The sequence below is a fragment of the Erpetoichthys calabaricus genome, chromosome 1 (genome assembly GCF_900747795.2).
Source record: "Erpetoichthys calabaricus chromosome 1, fErpCal1.3, whole genome shotgun sequence".
NCBI lineage: Eukaryota > Metazoa > Chordata > Cladistia > Polypteriformes > Polypteridae > Erpetoichthys > Erpetoichthys calabaricus.
This window is the reverse complement of record NC_041394.2, coordinates 275,805,250-275,824,301: the sequence shown is the minus strand read 5'-3', so window position 1 is coordinate 275,824,301 and position 19,052 is coordinate 275,805,250. Positions and strand designations below refer to the sequence as shown.

At 40.2% G+C, this 19,052-nt stretch overlaps 1 protein-coding gene across 14 annotated transcripts in view; it reads right to left on the bottom strand.

The window, feature by feature from the left end:
- Positions 1–19,052, bottom strand: part of shank3a (SH3 and multiple ankyrin repeat domains 3a) — a 1,882,192-nt gene that overhangs the window by 784,470 nt on the left and 1,078,670 nt on the right. For all 14 annotated transcript variants that reach the window (XM_051931529.1, XM_051931540.1, XM_051931542.1 and 11 more), the window contains one exon: positions 1,524–1,848. In XM_051931529.1, the coding sequence (XP_051787489.1) occupies positions 1,524–1,848 (325 nt within the window). The remainder of the gene's footprint in view (positions 1–1,523; positions 1,849–19,052) is intronic.

Here is a 19,052-nt window from a genome sequence, read left to right as displayed (position 1 = left end):
CTGCTTGTATTCCTTCAACAATGTCTTTTACAGGTAGCAAAACTTTACAACGGCTATTACGGACTGAAATCAAAGGCATCTTCTTTTTGGGGAGTATACACCATCAGCATGACATTGCCAGATCTAAACAGTAGCGTGGCGAATTGCTCAGATACTAAAGTGAATATAGATGCAGGTAAAAGTCCCATTTTACTTTATGGTGCCAAGCAGAGTTGCATTGTGGTGCAGCAAGTCTATTAGCCAGCGAAAGTGCTGTGAAGAAACTGTCTGTTATCATGGTCCTGCCTTTGTTCAGTCTGTTAGCGGTCACGGGACATTGTATCTTTGATTGCCGGTACAACAAATAGTTCTGAGCAGGTATCAACCACAGCACCCACTGTGGTCATCGCTGCTCTTGTGAAAAGAACAGAGATAAATGACATCTACTCAGAGAGGGAGAGGCAAGTTCATTGTACCACGTGAACATCACTGAGAGAATAAAACTGAATAATAAATAAACAGCTGCTAACTTTTACAAATAGCCAAAATTTGCACCGGGTGTGACGGAATCAAATGAAGTGTATGTTTTTATTATAATATAGTAATAATAATAATAATAGCAGCTCACTACTTAAAAAAAAGAGTGTCCGGCCTTGAACCCGGAACCTTTGGGTTATAAGGCAGCAGTTCTTACCTCTGCACCATTCAAGAACACGTATAATCTTCCTGTCACTTGACATTTGAGCTTGGGTTTTTAACTCATTGACAGCAACATGTACATCAAATGTTTTTTTTTTTTTTTGGTTATATTCTTAAACAAAACCGCATGTGCTTATTTGATAATTGGGCTAAAGTCTTCACACATTATACACTTCATGTCATTATTAGTAGAACATGGAAGATGTTTCTTCTTTAGGTATGTGTTCAGCACTTCTTGCCTCTCATTTCCTTTCATCCTACACTTACCCAGATTTTTGTAGACACGGAACACATATGAAATGCATGTATTCCAAATAACGATATACTGTATTATTTACCCTTTACAACTCCAGGAACCTTACATGCAGATAAGGAGTCTTGTCTTGCACTGGGAGAACTTTTTGCCCGAGTTGAGCTCCGTCAAAGCGGGGAATGTGACAGCAGGCTGCCTGCTGCTTGTGCTGATCGACACATTTACAAAACAAAAGATGCTAATGGGAGAGGTGCGAAGGGATTTTGCTGTTAAAAAGCCAAAAAAAATTATTAAAAAAGGAGAGACCCAATTAATATATTTTGGAGAAACACCACTGACAAGCAATCATAGGCAGTACACAACCATCTTTAAATTAAATACAGCTTTTAAAATGGAGTTAATTTATCTCAGATGCACATGTCTAGATAATGCTAAACTAATTTTCCAGTTGCCTTAACTATCCCAAGGCAACAATGAAAGTAGAGCTAAGAATTAGGTCAAAGAAAATGATGGCTAAACCTATAAATTATGGCACAGCACAGTACTGGACAGTATCTACTTCTATGAAAATATAAGAGTACAGTGATCTCACCTGTGTCTGCCTCTAGTGTGTCTCCTGAGTGTGAGATTGTCAGGCTCCCTCTCTTCCTGGACACACTGCAAAGAGGGTGAACGGGAGTGAGAGCTGCGGGAGCTGGCAGTGCTCTGCAAACTGCTGTCAGCCACTTCCTGGCCTTGCTGTCCAGCCAACTGGGGTGGTAGACTCCTGAGTGAAGGGACAGGGGAGTATGATGGGCGACCTTCAACATTGATGTTGTTGTCACTAGCAGAGCGCAGCAAGGTGCGTGGAGAGGAAAGGGTGCCACTTGATGTCACTCGCCGCCGATTTGAGTATGAGGGTGTTTCTCTGAAAGGCACTGGCAAAAAAATAAAAGAAGAGTAATATTGAAATTAATGTACAAAGCATAAAACTCTTAAACCCACTTAATCCAGTTCTGGGTTTCAAAGTGCCAGAGCCTAACCTGGCAATATAGGGGTACAAGACAAGAATCATATCTGGATAGGACACCGGTCCATCACACGATATTCAGACACATAAAATTACACAGAGAAATACAAACACATTCAACCCCACAATTTTGAGGATATGTGTAATAAACTGGAGTAGCCAATGGAAAACCGATGCAGACACATGGAGAACATACAGACTCCATACAGACATTCAACAAACTTAACAATCAATCATATTGCCCATGTCAGTTGATTTTTCAGTTTAATTTTGAACTTATACAGCACATATTTTTAAAAGAAGCTGTATGAGTGTACTTTTATCTCTAAGTCAGTTCACCATACTGTATGTGTCACTGTATTGAATTTCACTGACTGGTTTCCTAAACCTGCCTAGCCAATAAATAGCAGGCCTAATATCAGGTTTCAAAAAAGCTCATGCCTAACCTACCGTAGTGCAAAACCAAAAAAACCTTAAACAGAGCAACAGTCCTTCACAGGGCACATTTATTAATTAAGCAATCTGAAGATTTGAGAGCAGACCCTTCAGTTCATCAAATCCATTGGTATAGAGCAGTGATTCCCAAACTCAGTCCTGGGGACCCACTGTGGCTGCAGGTTTTTGTTCCAACCAACTTTAATTTTTTATTGGACTCTTAGCCTAATTAAGTGAGTTATTATTTCCCAGTTTCTAGAAGTTTTAGAGTCAATGTAGAAATTGCAAATTAAGTTTGGTAAATTTTTACTAAAATGTAATAAGCTGTTATATGGGGAATAGTAGTAGTTTTTTTTAAGTTATTAACAGTTGTCACACACGTGCGACTAGGAAGACGTTGTATGGACCAAGCAAAGGTAATTCCATGCCAGGCCAGGGGGTGGCGGGGTACACTAAACTTTCTCCTGTTATCTCTGCAGACCAACCGCGGGAAAACCTGTCTGATTTAGAACAGAAGACATAACTTCCGGTTCCGACACCCAGAAAAATATCACTTCTGGTTCCAGCGCCTAGAAGATTATCACTTCCGGCATCTACTCTGACTAATGAAGAACATCACTTCCGGTTCCCTTACATCACGTCCTGTCCTATCCCTTAAAACCACCATCTTGACAAACCATCGACAGTTCTGTTTTGGACTCGGTATAGAGAACATCTCTGTATTTAACAGACTCTTTTGCAGCCGGGAATAATATATGGGTGGCTACCCCAAACCTTTTTAAGTGTGTCGAGTCTATTCATTTTACAGTGGCGTATTCGGCAAGATGGTGACCTCCTGGAGAGAACGGAAGTCAGAACAAAACAAAGACTCGACACACTACACCCAATGTCAGATAGGTAAGTACCGCTCCCGAATTGCTGAGTGGGGGTCGGTCGGGGCGTGTCAGGGAAAACTCGAGTATGCTGCGACCTATCATCCTGTTAAAGGTCCGGGGAAAAGTAGAAACGGAAACCACAGGATAGAGCCTGGTGCGTTTGGGAACACATCAAGGATTTATTATGGTCTCTTGAGTATGGGGACTGCCCCTAAATACCCCACAAAAGGCAAGCCTTTTGATAAAGGTGGGAGAAACCCAGGCTGGCAGGTGGAAAACCTAATGGCCTGGACCTATAAACCTGCTCAAGCAGTAAAAAAGCAGGCCATGGCTTTATGGGCTAAAGTGGTAAGGTGGTAGCCTGCGCCTTGTTGCTCCGTGCCCTACCTGGAAAAATTGCCCAGCCGGCCCGGGGCTTTACTGATATTGTCTCGCTAGCCGAGGCTATAGAACTCCTCAGGGCAGAAACCGGCAGAAACCGGCTTGGCAGTATCAGAACGGGACTCGTGTAAACCCGGGCGTACTTGCGTCCCTAACATAGAGTCTCGGAGCTACCATGCGAAGTGTACTCAGGTGGAACCTGGGACGTGTCGGCAGGCTCCGCAAAGCAACAACGGGGTCTGCGGAGTGATATGGGGGGAGGCACGGTGTTCACTCGCTAACCCTCTGGCCTTTACACATACAGGAGAAGTGTTAGTTAATGGAATTAAAGCTACAACTTTATTTGATTCCGGCAGTAACATTTCTATTGTTGCTTGCCATCTGGTACTACCACGACAATGGTTAAAGATTAAAACCCGCATTACCTGCATTCACTGGGATGTCCGGAATTATAAATCCGCCAGATGTTATATATGTCAGGACGGCGTATTAAAAAAGTTGATGGTGAAGGTGATGGATAGTCCTCCCTTCCCCGTGATATTAGGCAGAGATTGGGTAGACATTAAAAGCGGTAGCACAGACGCTTCTTTCCTAAAATCACTAGGTCTAGTCACGGACGCGGAATCAGCGCCCTCAACTTCTCCCACGCCGTGTTTACAGCCGGCTGGGGAGCGGAGTTCAGCCTCTGGTCATGACGAGGAAACACCTGGGACATCTCAGCCACATACGTCATCATCAAGCGCGGAGTCGACTCGGGATGAAACCCCAGCTTCATTTAAAAGGGAGCAGTGGAACGACGACTCCCTTAAGTTTGCAAAGAATGCAGTCGTTCTGATAGATGGCTAACACACATTATATCCAATGCCACAAGGTCCTCACTTTGTGTTAAATAATGATCTGTTATATCGGGTAGCTGACCATGAGGGGGAAATGAGGTCACTGTTGTTAATACCACGGACATACCGGCGACAAGTCTGTGAATTAGCACATACCCATCTCCTGGTAGCCCATTTGGGACCCGAAAAAACACTTGAGCGGATTAAGCTCAGATTCTTTTGGCTCGGAATTAATGAGGAGGTCCGCCGCTTTTGTACATCCTGTCCGGAGTGTCAATTGAGGCAGATTCCTAGGAGGGACCGTGCTCCTCTAGTTCCATTACCCTTAATAGATGTCCCTATTGAGCGTATTGGGGTCGATATAGTAGGACCCCTAGAACCCTCAGCCAGAGGTTATAAATATATAATGGTCCAGGTAGATTATGCTACCCGGTTTCCAGAAGCTGTTCCACTGCGCTCAGCTACTGCAAAAGCTATCACACGGGAACTGGTGGGTGTATTTGCGCATGTCGGCATCCATAAAGAAATCCTGACGGATCAAGGGACGCCTTTTATCTCACAGACGTTCAGGGAGACTGCCAAGCTACTTCAAATAAAACATTTAAAAACCTCTGTATATCATCCTCAAACCGACGGTCTTGTAGAGAGGTTCAATGAAACTCTCAAGCAAATGTTACGTAAGGTAGTCAACTAGGACGGAAGGAACTGGGATCAGCTCCTCCCCCTCGTCCGTTTTGCATATCGGGAAGTCCCTTAAGCCTCCACGGGGTTCTCACCTTTTGAATTGCTATATGGACGACAACCCCGGGGCATATTAGACATTTTAAAAGAATGCTGGGAGGAAGAGGCCCTCCTGTCAATAAATGTATTGGAATATATCACACAGTTACGCGATAGATTTGAAAAGATTAGACCAATAGTGAAAACGCATATGGAAAAGGCGCAAGCAGCCCAGGTCCGATGCTATAACCATGGCACGTCTCTTCGGTAGTTCCACCCAGGAGATCGAGTCATGGTTTTAGTTCCTACCTCACATTCTAAATTACTGGCTCATTGGCAAGGCCCCTATGAAATTAAGGAGAGAAAGGAATTGGTCGATTATTTGGTGAAACAACGGAATTGTCGTCCCAGCGAGCGGATTTATCATGTCAATCTGCTGAAACTGTGGAAGGACAGGGATCTCGAGCCCTCCTCCGGACAGCCCCACTCCCTCTTTGCTCATAAATTAAACCTTAATTTCAGAGATAATCTGACTCGCCAACAATGACAGGAGCTCGAAGTACTTATCCTGTCTGTCCCTGAGGTAGTAAGTGAAAGTCCAGGACGGACCTCCCTGATTGCACATGACATTGTGACGAAACCTGGGGTTATAGTCTGAGAACACCCATACAGAATTCCAGAAGCAAAAAAGGCTGAAATGGAGCTGGAGATCAGATGCATGCTGGACCTTGGTGTGATTGAGGAAAGTTATAGTCCCTGGTCCAGTCCTATTGTCATGGTCAGTAAGCCTGATGGAAGTTGGAGGTTCTGCAATGACTTCCGTCGGCTTAACCAAGTCTCCCAATTCGATGCCTATCCGATGCCGTGAGTGGACGACCTCCTCGAGCGGCTAGGTAACACTAAATTCTTGACTACTTTAGATATGACTAAGGGGTACTGGCAGGTTCCCTTAACGGAGTCCGCTAAGGAAAAGACAGCGTTTAGCACCCCTAGTGGGCACTGGCAGTATCATGTTCTCCCATTTGGATTACATGGGGCACCTGCGACATTCCAATGTCTGGTGGACAAAGTGCTCCGTCCTCATAATTCATATAGTCCTGCCTATTTGGATGACGTTGTTATCTATTCCAACACATGGGAGGAACACTTACAGCAGGTTCGAGCTGTATTGCGGTCACTAGCAAAAGCTGGTCTTCGTATTATTCTGAAGAAATGTTACTTTGGGTTGGTCGAAGCCAAATACTTAGGCTATCTAGTGGGCCGGGGTATGGTGAGACCACAGTGTTCTAAAATAGATACCATTTTGAATTGGCCCCGTCCGATGAACAAGAGGCAGATTTAGGCCTTTCTCGGCTTAGTGGGTTACTATCGCCGATTTGTACCCTGTTTCTCTGAGAGAGCAATGCCCTTGACAAACCTCACAAGGAAGGGGAAACCTAATCATGTGGTATGAGATGAGACATCAGAGGCTGCATTCAGTGACCTGAAAATGGCCCTTACGTCAGCTCCTATATTGAAAGCGCCTGACTTTTCTATGCCTTTCATCCTCCAGACGGACGCTTCGGACACAGGTCTTGGAGCCGTGCTGAGCCAAAGTGTCGATGGAGTTGAACACCCCATTATGTACTTGAGTCGGAAACTGCTGGATCGTGAAAACAGGTATGCGGAAGTGGAGCGGGAAGCTTTGGCTATTAAATGGGCGATTACTCAGCTGAGATATTACCTCTTGGGGCATGAATTCACTCTTGTGACAGACCATGCACCTTTACAGTGGATGGCCTTGCATAGGGAGTCCAATCCACGCGTCACAAGGTGGTTTTTAGATCTGCAGCCTTATAAGTATTTGGTCGTTTATCGCCGTGGTGTACTGCACGCCAATGCTGATGCCCTTTCTCGATGCCACGACTTCTCAGACCGGTACGCCCGACCCGATGGGTCTGGGCTGAGGGGGGGGCCATGTCACACGTGCAACTAGGAAGACGTTGTATGAACCAAGCAAAGGTAATTCCACCCCAGGCCAGGGGGTGGCGGGGTGCACTAAACTTTATCTCTGCAGACCAGCCACAGGAAAACCTGTCTGATTTAGAACAGAAGACATCACTTCCGGTTCCGGCACCCAGAAAAATATCACTTCCAGTTCCGGCGCCTAGAAGATTATCACTTCCGGCATCTACTCTGACTAATGAAGAACATCACTTCTGGTTCCCTTACATCACTTCCTGTCCTATCCCTTAAAACCACCATCTTGACAAACCATGAACAGTTCTGTTTTGGACTCTGTATAGAGAACATCTCTGTATTTAAAAGACTCTTTTGCAGCCAGGAATAATATACGGGTGGCTGCCCCAAACCCTTTTAAGTGTGTCGAGTCTATTCATTTTACACAGTATTTTCAACCTAATTTTCATTTTGCTTTTCCAGGTGATCTGGTTATTTAATTTACTAATTAGTGGGTCTGACACTGAAGTCACTGCTAATTGTCACTATTAGGGTTAAATGAAGGGAGCAAACTACACAGGAAAAGAGGAAAATAATAGGAAAACAACAAAAGAGAGTAAAGCTTTTATAGCTTTAGAAAAAAATAGAAATATTTCTAAATATAAATGTAAAAACCATACTGTTGTCCATCCATCCATCCATTATCCAACTCGCTATATCCTAACTACAGGGTCATGGGGGTCTGCTGGAGCCAATCGCAGCCAACACAGGGTGCAAGACAGGAAACAAACCCCAGGCAGGGCACCAGCCCACCGCAGGGCACACACACACACACGCACACACACACTAGGGACAATTTAGGATCACCAGTGCATCTAACCTGCATGTCTCTGGACCGTGGGAGGAAACCGGAGTACCCGGAGGAAACCCACGCAGACACGGGGTGAACATGCAAACTCCACACAGGGAGGACCCGGGAAGCGAACCCGGGTCTCCTAACTGCGAGGCAGCAGCACTACCCACTGTGCCACCGTGCGCCACCGTGCCATATTGTTGTGTTTTTCTGAATGCAGAATAAGAGAAGAATAAAAAAAGACCAGCTAAATAAATGAGATCAGTTGTTATCGATTATTATCACCAATTGCGAATCTGGTTGGAACAAAAACCTGCAGCCACAGTGGATCCCCAGGACTGAGTTTGGGAACCACTGGTGCAGAGCTAATAGCTAAACTGTACTCCTACAAATGCATTCAGCTTCACAGGACAAAATCAAAGTGGAAAACCGTCATCCCACAGTAGACCCTTAGAACACTAAAAAACCTGAGGGAAAACCACACACAGATTCATGGTGATCATGAGAACACCACACATGAGATTTAAAACAAGTCTTCTTGAGCTGTGAGGCTGAAGCTGTAACTACTGTTCCAGCAATATCCATACATACTTATGTAAATGTGAACTAGACAAAAGACTCAGTGACAATCAGGTGGACAGTATTCATAACCAGTAGAGTTTGGCTGAGGTATTCTTATATTTATGAAATATGGTGTAAGCAAATACAAAGAGTCTGATATGTTTAAAGTTTGACATCTTATTGTATAGAGTGAATCACATTCCCCAACCAGATCTTCATTTACAATTCAATTATAGTTACAGTCAAAATAACCGACTTCAGTCTAAAGCATTTACCAGACTAGCATTTCACAACTTTGGGCCACAGCCAACCTCAGACGAAACGGCACCACACCCCCACATTGAGGCAACAATCACACTTAATTCACAGCACAGATGTATTGCAGCCAATCCTGGAAAACCTCCCCAACCCCCATCTATACATCGTGCTTGGTTCAGTAAGGAGGAAAAAACTCTGACAATCATGCTTAATTCATCTAATGCTCTGACGGGTCTGCTGATCTGACATATTGCAATTGTTTCACTACTGAGGAGCAGGACTGGGAGATTGAAACTAAAACCATTGTCTGAGAACAGGCTAGGATCTTTATGAAACTTGATGTTTCAATTAAGAGGATTTAAAATTTCTTCTTCTCTTTTTAGGAAACCTAGAGACCACAAAAAGGAAAGACAGATAAATAGATACTGGTTTACTTGAAAATGCTGCCTGTACAAACATAGCCTGTTATATTTGATAGTGAAGCGAGCTCACTGTAAATTTAAGATTCAGATTTAGGTTTAATACATTTCAATAATTATATACCACAACCATGACATCAGATTTGCCAATATAAGTACATGTTGCACTGCTATGTAAACAATTCCCAGCTCTGAATAAAGATCTCTGCTGGTTACACAGAGTATAAAGACAAGCTCACTGCCTGCCTAAATAACATATGTATACATGACTGAACAGGTGCATTTAAGGACTTAAATAACTCTTTTGAAAATTGAAGTAGTTAAAATTGTTTTTATTTACTGTTTACTCTAAAATAACAGTGATAATGGAATGGAATGCATTAGCAGAGTATATTAAATACATGTTTTGATGATGATACTTTTAATATTATTTTACAAAATCATTACATTTATTTGGTTGACATCTTTATCCAAAGTGGCTTGCAACATTTAATTAGTTATATTTCTTTTGTTTTTCAAATGGGAGTACAGGCAGGTGAAGTGACTTGCTCATGGTCACACAGTGTCAGTTGTGTAATTTAAACCCACAACCACAGTCCAAAGTCTATTATACCAAACTACTATACCAAATTGCTTGCAATATTATGTAGTTAAACACGTAGCCTAAATAAGTTTGTGGTGGCTGAATTACCTTTCTTAACACTAGAATTACCAGAGCCTACGAAAAAACTCGTAAATCCGTCCCACCTTAAATCGCGTCTTAAATCCGTTTGCACATCTCCGCCAGAGTCTTTTGTCATCTAAATGTGCTAATAAACAAAAGCTACTAGCAGCCAGCTATTCCATCCCCCCCACCGACTTAGAACGAACTTCTCCTAGCTCATGCCTTGCCTTGATTTGATTATCTGGGATTGAAGTGGAGTTTTAGAGTGGAAATAATTCTAGCGTTATTTGGAATACACGCATTTCATGTGTGTTCCGTTTCTATAGTAGTCTGTGCAAACACATTTTTAAAACAGAAACGTTTTTCATATTCTAATAGTAAATGACAAAATGTAGGCATAAACTATATAACGTATGAAGCCTGAAGTCCATATATCAAAGAAACACTTTCACAAAAGGTACAAATAAGAGAACACGTGCGCTTTTATTCAAAAATATAACTGCACAAAAAAAAAAAGCCACGTTAGCATGCCACATTGACACTCTTACTACAACCGCCGCGGTGTAGTTATATTTTAATCAAAGATTATTCAACTGACCTGGTATAACTTCAAGCAGTAGAAGAAGTGATTGGTGCTGCAGAGGTTCATGCAAATTGCTGATGTAATTCCTAACTGTGTGCATGACTCTGTTGTCATTTCATTAATTTGTTAGGGCTGTTTTACCATCAGCAGCAGTTCTTGGAAAAGTTAGAAAGGAAATTATATAAGATGAAATAACCTATCTGATAGGAAAATTGACACATTTTTAAAAAGTACTGAAGTATTTTTTATTTCTTTTTCAGATGCACACTGTTGCAGGTCCCTCAGTATTTTCACTGGCTCACCTCACCTTCTGAGCTAGGAATGAGGCTACAGTATTTTAGCCTATTGGGATGCATGATGGTATCAAAGGAGAAGCTAAACACAATGTGAAAAAGCCAATTGAATTTTCATTTTGCAGTTGGCACCCATATTATTATACATTCTGACATTTAAGAATAAATGTATAGAACCACATTCAGAAATTAAACAGTCATTCAGTCACTGATTTAGCTGTGTGGGCATATAAAGGAAACCAGTGGAGTGAATGGTAAATATAAAACAGTGCCCAGCTATCCAGGAATCTTCTTATTTTTGTGTGCTGTTTTTCAGTCAAAGAATTTGGCAACTATGGTAACCTAATAGGTGCATCTTAATGAAGAAAGCACGCCAAAAATGGAAAATCTACATGGATTCAACATTTAAACTACACACAGCAAGTAGGTCAGAAATTGACTTGAGGTCACTGGAGTGTTTGGGCTGTAATGTTAACCACAGCATTGCCATGCCACAGTAGTATGTTAAAAAAATAATAATACACAAAATTTTTTCACAAACCAAAAAGATAACAACCTTTTTATTGGTAGTTGTATCAACTCTATCAAACAATATTAATATGACAAATAGATTGTTTTTGAAATATTATTCATTTTAAAAGATTTGCTTTGAAATTATTTTGTTAAAAGAAGTTTGCACATTTTTGTTATCATGGATTGCCCTGCTATGGAGTGGCACCCTCTGCAGTGCTGACTCCTCCCTTGTACTTGTTAATGCTATGAATGGCTCTGCGTTCAACCTTAGATTGAAATAAGCAGAAATAAAACAGATTTAGAAAATAAATAAGTAATGACATTAAGCTTATTATTCGAGTCATTTACCATACAGTATATGGCTTATTTGCTCATTTTTCTCAAGGGTGCAAATGAGTCTTGAGCCTAGTGGGATTTTTACATTTAAAGGAATATGACCTGATAGAATATCTAATCTATCTGAAACTCAGAAAAGCATAGCCAGTCACATATTTGTTCCAGTAAGAAAAAGTGGATACAGTTGTTTTGAAACTCTTACACATAAAAGAGTTAATATTGGGAAATTCTGAACAGAGAGACACAAAATAATGCAGCAGGCTTAAACCAGCCAAGGCTTGGAAGCCATCGGCAAGGGAAAAAATGCAGTGTAAGAAACAACTGCTGCAGCAGAATAAAATGAACTGGTATGGAACTAGCACTGATTCTTATGATTAATGGCTTAGAATAATAGCATTTTTTTTGCTATCTTTGTCATTAAAAATATAGAAAGAGAATTAATTTTATCTACTGAAAATGTAGATTCATTCATGCACTCTGTGTGTGAATTCTGTAATTTGCTGCATACTAGGCAACCACAAGCATTAATGAATTTCTAAAATTAAAAGGACTGTTAACTTCATACATTTTGGAAAAATATACACAAACTGGGTGTAAAAGAGTAATAAAGACAAGAGTGCGCACACATTGTAGTGAAAAGGGCAATTTTAAAATCAAATGTACTTCATTCGTAGTATACAAGACGAAGGTGCTTATGAGACACAACATGCTAACAAATAAGTTATACTGTATTTATTTAAAGGTATAATACCTGTTATAGAATGCCATCAATTTGTAAAATTTTAAGAACTGTATAGAAATTAAACAGAAAATTCATTTTTAGTACTCAGTTGTGTTTTGTCTGTGTGTTTAGTTAGAAAATAATATATTATTTTGGCACATTAGTTGTATATATCAATGTAAAGCAAATAACATGGAAATAAAGATCTTTAAATACACTTGGTGATTATTTTTCCCCACAAAATTTCCAGTTCAGGAATGAACCCATTTGTTTTACCAGCCTGTGACAGGGCTGAGCCAGTCATAGTTTCACTCTAGGAGAGTCACTGCATGTAGTAGTCATGGCTTAAATTTGTTATAGTGCAACTATATGGCATATATTACAGTGGATTAAAGGAGTGGCCTTGATGTTCATATCTTTGGGGTTATCAGGTCAGGTCAGGGCAGGGAACATGCACTGGTATAGCACATTGTTGCACCCACTCCCGACACAATGAAACAGCTTGGGATCCCGATTGCCAACCCATCAGGCTGAAACATGGTCCAGTCCCACCCTCTACAAATGACCATCTATCTGCCGCAGCCAGGTGTTACATGTGTGTCCCCTTAGCCTGGTCTAGCCGCTTGGGTCCTCAACAGTGAGGATCCTGTGACCCGGATCAACCTCGGGGAATCATGCCACATGGCCATAGTGCCGTAACAGAAACTCCCTTACAATGCAGGTAATGTGCCTCCTTCAGGACTCCATGAGCAACCATTTGTTCAACACAAAGTTAAACCAGTGGTCCCCAAGAATTCTCTGAAGAGACACGGTACTGAAGGAGTCCAGTCTTCATCTTAGTTCACTGAATAGTGTATATATCACGCAACCATATAGCAAAACAGGAAGCACCAGGACTCTAAAGACTTAGACCTGCGTCCTTTTGCACCTGCCCCAAAGCCACTGGACCTCATGACCCTGCCCAACACCCAATCCATGAAAGCACTGAAAAGGGTAGGAGCAAGAACACAACCTTGACAAACCCCAGAATCAACCACTTTGCACAGCACTCACAGTACCAGTGTACAGGTTGGCCATGATATCCAGCAACTTTAAGGATATCCTGCAAAGTCTCAGGATGTCCCACAGGGCAGCTCAATCAACTGAAAATCAAATAAGGGTGCTAAGAAACTCTGCAGATATTTGCATTTGCACTCGATGAGAACCCTCAGTGCCAGGATGCAGTCAACTATAGACTTATTGGGCATAAAACCAGACTGCTCTGGTCGCTGGCAGGTAAGAAAGTGATCAAGGATCCTAGGATCCTACTGAGGATGACCCTAGCAAGGACCTTACCCGGCACAAAGAGCAGTATTTTTCCCCTTTAGTTGCCGCAATCAAGGTGATCACCCTTCCCTTTCCCGATAGGGACAAGTCCCATATTCCAATCAATTGTGATGACGCTCATCTCCCAAATGGAAGCAAAGATTGCTTGCAATGCTAGGAGGACAGCCTTACCACCAGCCTGCAGAATTTCATGCTGGATACCACAGATCCCTGCAGCCTTCCCTATCCTCAGCTGGTTCACCACCTGTGCAATCTCAGTGAGACTGGGTGGTTCACAGCTATTTGGAGCATCAGCCTCAAGAACTGTGGGCCCACAGATGTCCAACAGTCTAACCAGAGGATCAACTTTAAACAGATGCTCAAAGTAGTCAACCCAGCAGGTCACAATTTCAATGTCATCAGTAAGGACCATTCCATCATCTACCCTGACTGTGACTCTCTGAGGAATAGATTATGATGTGCGTAATGCTTCAAATTCTGTGTAAGCAGGACATGGTCAATAGACCATATATGGTGTGTCACTTGTTGATAGATTCCTCTGACAAACTCCTCTTTATCTGCCCTCAGAACCCTCCCAGCCATCAATGTTAGTTCCAGGTACAGACTGGAGTTGCCATCAAGCCGTGCCTGCGACTCCTCTCAATAACATCCAGGGTGCCCTGCAAGATGAAATATCTCCTTCTGGGAACACTGGCAACACCAACATAATCCTCAGCAACCTTCAGAGTCTTGTCATAGAAGGTCTCCCATATCACATTAGGATCAGCAGTTGCACCCAGGTCTGCCAGTTCATCAAGCAAACTGTGTGCAGACTCATTAGAAACAGCATGATCTTGGAGTCTGGCCAAGTCCACCTTCATTCTCCTACTCGGTGGTAGCATACTGGACCTAAGCTGAATCTTAAGAGTAGCAACAACAAGTCTGTAGTCAGAATTCACAAACTGGGCACTTCTGTAGACCCTGCAGTTCTGAATTTAGAATTACAGTATACTATAAAATGAGAGAGGGGATGCTACAATAAATTGGTTAAAAGTAGTGAAATATACTATTGTATGATTTCTTAAAAATTATTTACAATATGAATCCCATTTAGCTGCAGTAGCTGTCTTTTTTTCCCAACCAGTGTCTTGAGGTGCCAGTAACTATCCTATTAAGAAACTGTATTAAATGGGGGTAACATTGTTAATTTAAGGCCACTTATACTAAAAGAAGTTCACATATTAACAAACATTACATAAATATGTTCAGTCAAGTACAGTGGAGCAATTTGACATTGTGAACTAAGATGTTTTAAGTCAAAGTTGTGTTTCCAGAATCATGGTACACATTGATTTGCCATGGGAAATAATATGTCATTGTAAGTGATTGTGAGAGGTACCATATTTTTAAAATGTATAAAAAAGCTTCACTTAAGAAAACAATTTCCTTTGGGAAATTAGTGTGCGCCATGATCGTGAAAAAATAACTTTGACTTGAAAAATACTACCAAAGTTATTTTTTTAAGGGGAGAAATGTACCAAGCAATGTAGTAGGGAGCTGTAGTTTGGGGACCTACAAATCTCAACTGTCTCATTATACAGTTATATAAAACAGCACCTGATCAGCTGCAATATGTTGTGTTAAATTTTCTGTTATTATAAAAACATATTCTTTTTACTTTTATGTTCTTAAGTAAAAGGGGCAAAACAGAATAAAATTATGGTAGACACATTGAAAATATGCATCTGAGACAAAGAGTATCCTTTTTGTCATAATTTTCATTCAAGATGCAATCATTTTCATGCACTTCACGGGACTAACGTTCAAGTCAAAAATTTAAAAATAGGTATGTGGAAACTAATGGAGAGTGGTTCATGAAATATTCCATTTACCCTTATTTGAAAGCACTAATTCTGCTCACATTTTTCCACAACTGGGAGATTATCCTTCAAAACTCTATTTATGTGAAGTGCTATCAAAAAACTATGGCAAAACACTGCATGTAAACTACTGTAAAGGATTAAAATGGAATTAGAATAAATGCCCTGAACCTCAAGTAATGTGATCTGAAAGTGTTTTATTTTCCCAAAGTATCTATTTTATCCTGCATTTAAATCTAATTTAGGTTTTCATTTTAACAAGGAACTGAACTGGTTCAAGAATAGTGCACAAATAACAATGGAATTCTCACTGTGGAAATATTAAAAAACAAAAATTCTACAGTTATAGGTTACAAGTATATAAAAGTTTATAATATATTTTAATGGAATTGAAATGGAACAGCCTAAATTATCCTAGAACTGAAACATGCCAGCAACTTAGCCATGACTATAACAACGTTAGTTCAAATGCTTTTTTCAGGCAGTGTTATCTGTTATTAGTGTTTTATCCCAAAGGTACCCCAAATGTATTTAACTGAAACTACAGTGAATTCATTAGTGGAACATGGATTAACACTGGTTCTTTGAAGTTTGGGTTCAAATACCAGCATTATAAGTTTTTGTGTAGTGCACAACCTTAAATATTGTTTTTTAAATTAACACTCCACCCAAAAATATATATATATATTTTTAAATATTATTTACCCTATTTGGTTGAATCTGTCTCACAATATATTAGCAAAAAATGCATGCATTTTGAATGTTTGAGTATACAACTGGATTACTTGACGTTAATTATGCAACATGAGTTATGCAAGATTTGCTGTTGTCCAGAGCAGTTCATCTTCCATTAAAAGATCAGCTTAACCCTAACCCTAGCTCAAAATTTTAAACAGCCAACACTACAAGGCACATAAGGTAAGTAACATTTAAAAAAATATAATTTGTGGTTGGATTATTACTTTAAGATTGCCATTGTGGTATACTAGTTAACTCTTCTGACTCAAGTCAAATTTTGCTTATGAAAAAAATACTCAAGTAGAAGTTCTGAATTATCTGATACTGAGTGTACTTTAGCATTATTCAGTAAGTACAAGTAAATGTAGCATCTCTACATGCTTCAAATATAGTCAGAAAAGGTTATTACAAACTTAAAATAATTCATGGTTAAAATAATTCATCTTCATTTTGCCTGAGTTATATTACAGTCGCTAATGTATGCGCCAGATAACTGTCACTTGAAGCAACACTTTCAGGTTGAGCTGGTCATCCCACTGACCGTATCTTAATTTAACAGAGTGAGTGCTGATTATGAAAAAAAATATTTAGGACAAAATTAAATAAAAAATATGCCAATAAATGGATAGGGAAAAATAATGATAAATACATGGTAATGATATGTAAGCATAAATAATTAAATGCATTATGAAATATGCTTTTGTTGCTTATTTATTTATGTAGTCATTTAATTATTACTCAGTTATTTATTTCAGTGACATTGCAGGCAACATGAAATAAGACTTGAAATGATAATTGTCACTTACAAACTGCTAAGGCTGAGAGGGTGGGCTCTAGCGAGTATTGTCTTTTGATTATTATGCTCACGTAGCATCTTATTATTATTTATTTATTGTAATATTTGACAACACAGTTATTCAAAAAATATTTCTTTATTTTGGCCAAAATATTTCTTTATATTTAATAGTCATGCAAAGCTTCTCCTCATTTTAACAAGGAACTCTGTTCCTGAAAACACCTTCGCAAATGGAAGACACGAACACCTAAATACAAATAGATAGATAGATAGATAGATAGATAGATAGATAGATAGATAGATAGATAGATAGATAGATAGATAGATAGATAGATAGATAGATACTTTATCAATCCCAAGGTGAAATTCATATACTCCAGCAGCAGCATACTGATAAAGAACAATATTAAATTAAAGAGTGATAACAATGCAGGGATAACAGACAGACAATAATTTTGTATAATTTTAACGTTTACCCCCCTGGGTGGAATTGAAGAGTCGCACAGTGTGGGGGAGGAACGATCTCCTCAGTCTGTCAGTGGAGCAGGACAGTGACAGCAGTCTGTCGCTGAAGCTGCTCCTCTGTCTGGAGATGATACTATTCAGTGGATGCAGTGGATTCTCCATGATTGACAGGAGCCTGCTCAGTGCCCGTCGCTCTGCCACGGATGTCAAACTGTCCAGCTCCTTGCCTACAATAGAGCCTGCCTTCATCACCAGTTTGTCCATGAGTAAGGCTTCCCCAGCACACCACCGTGTAGAAGAGGGCGCTCGCCACAACCGTCTGATAGAACATCTGCAGAATCTTATTGCAGATGTTGAAGGATGCCAGCCTTCAAAGGAAGTATAGTCGGCTCTGTCCTTTCTTACACAGAGCATTAGTATTGGCAGTCCAGTCCAATTTATCATCCAGCTGCACTCCCAGGTATTTATATAATTTATATCGAAAAAATTTAAGAGGTTTCATTGCCACCAAAAGACCTCCATTTTTTTTTTCAAATACCACCAAACAACATGAAAATTAACAGTATTAGTTTAACAATAAAATTAGTCAATAAAACAAACCCTAGTAAGACATTGCTCTTTGTTAAATAATGTTTAATAAAAGCTCTTTACCTACAGTTTATCACTTGTAATCTCACTTTCAAAAGAAAGGTCATTTGGTATTTCTTGGACTTTTCCAACTAGTTCATGCTCTGCTTTGAAGCCATATTACTAGAATAATGGATGATATTGGGATAATGTGAGAAGACCCAAATCACGTGAACGCACAAGTACACCTTGCCGCAGCTTGTCAATCAGCACTACTCCATTCAGTTGGCTGTGGTGAAAGCAGCAGCTTCAACTGTGCAAATAACTCAGATTGGGACCGTGTGTCATCAACTTCAGGGACTTCCCCAAACATTCAAACCTGCCCCATTGTGCAGGTAAAAAGACTTGAAATGATGCATAGATGACCGGGGATCATGGTGGTGAGTTTAGCATGTAACCCTATTTCAGTGGGATTCTGTTCCACTAAGAAGGAAAGGGCATCTCTTAGCCTGCTGTGGAGTAAGAGTTAATGAAACTATCGTTCGATGACAAAGATTCATACATTTTTTTAGCATTATCTAATGTTGCTAAATTCATCATTTAAATGAATCTTATGTTTATTACAAAATGGTGAACCATTATAGCCTGTACTATCCATTGAAAATGCCACGAATTAATAATGGAAAGTCACCATCTACTTTTTGTCATTGACATATTTTGCCATTATAGTTTATAATAATAAGATGTGTACTGTACGTTATAAAATGGTAAAACATTAAAAGTTTTAAATTATTACTCTATTCATCCCCATTAGCTTTTTTGTCAGTGACGGGAAAAGATATGGGTGCATATTATGTAAAAATCGTCTGTTACAAAAGTACCGATTCTAAGTCAGTAACTCTCTAACACTAAAATAGCATAGAGATATTCTAATGCAATATATCAAAATAGGATCGACTAGTGAGCCTCCTTTCA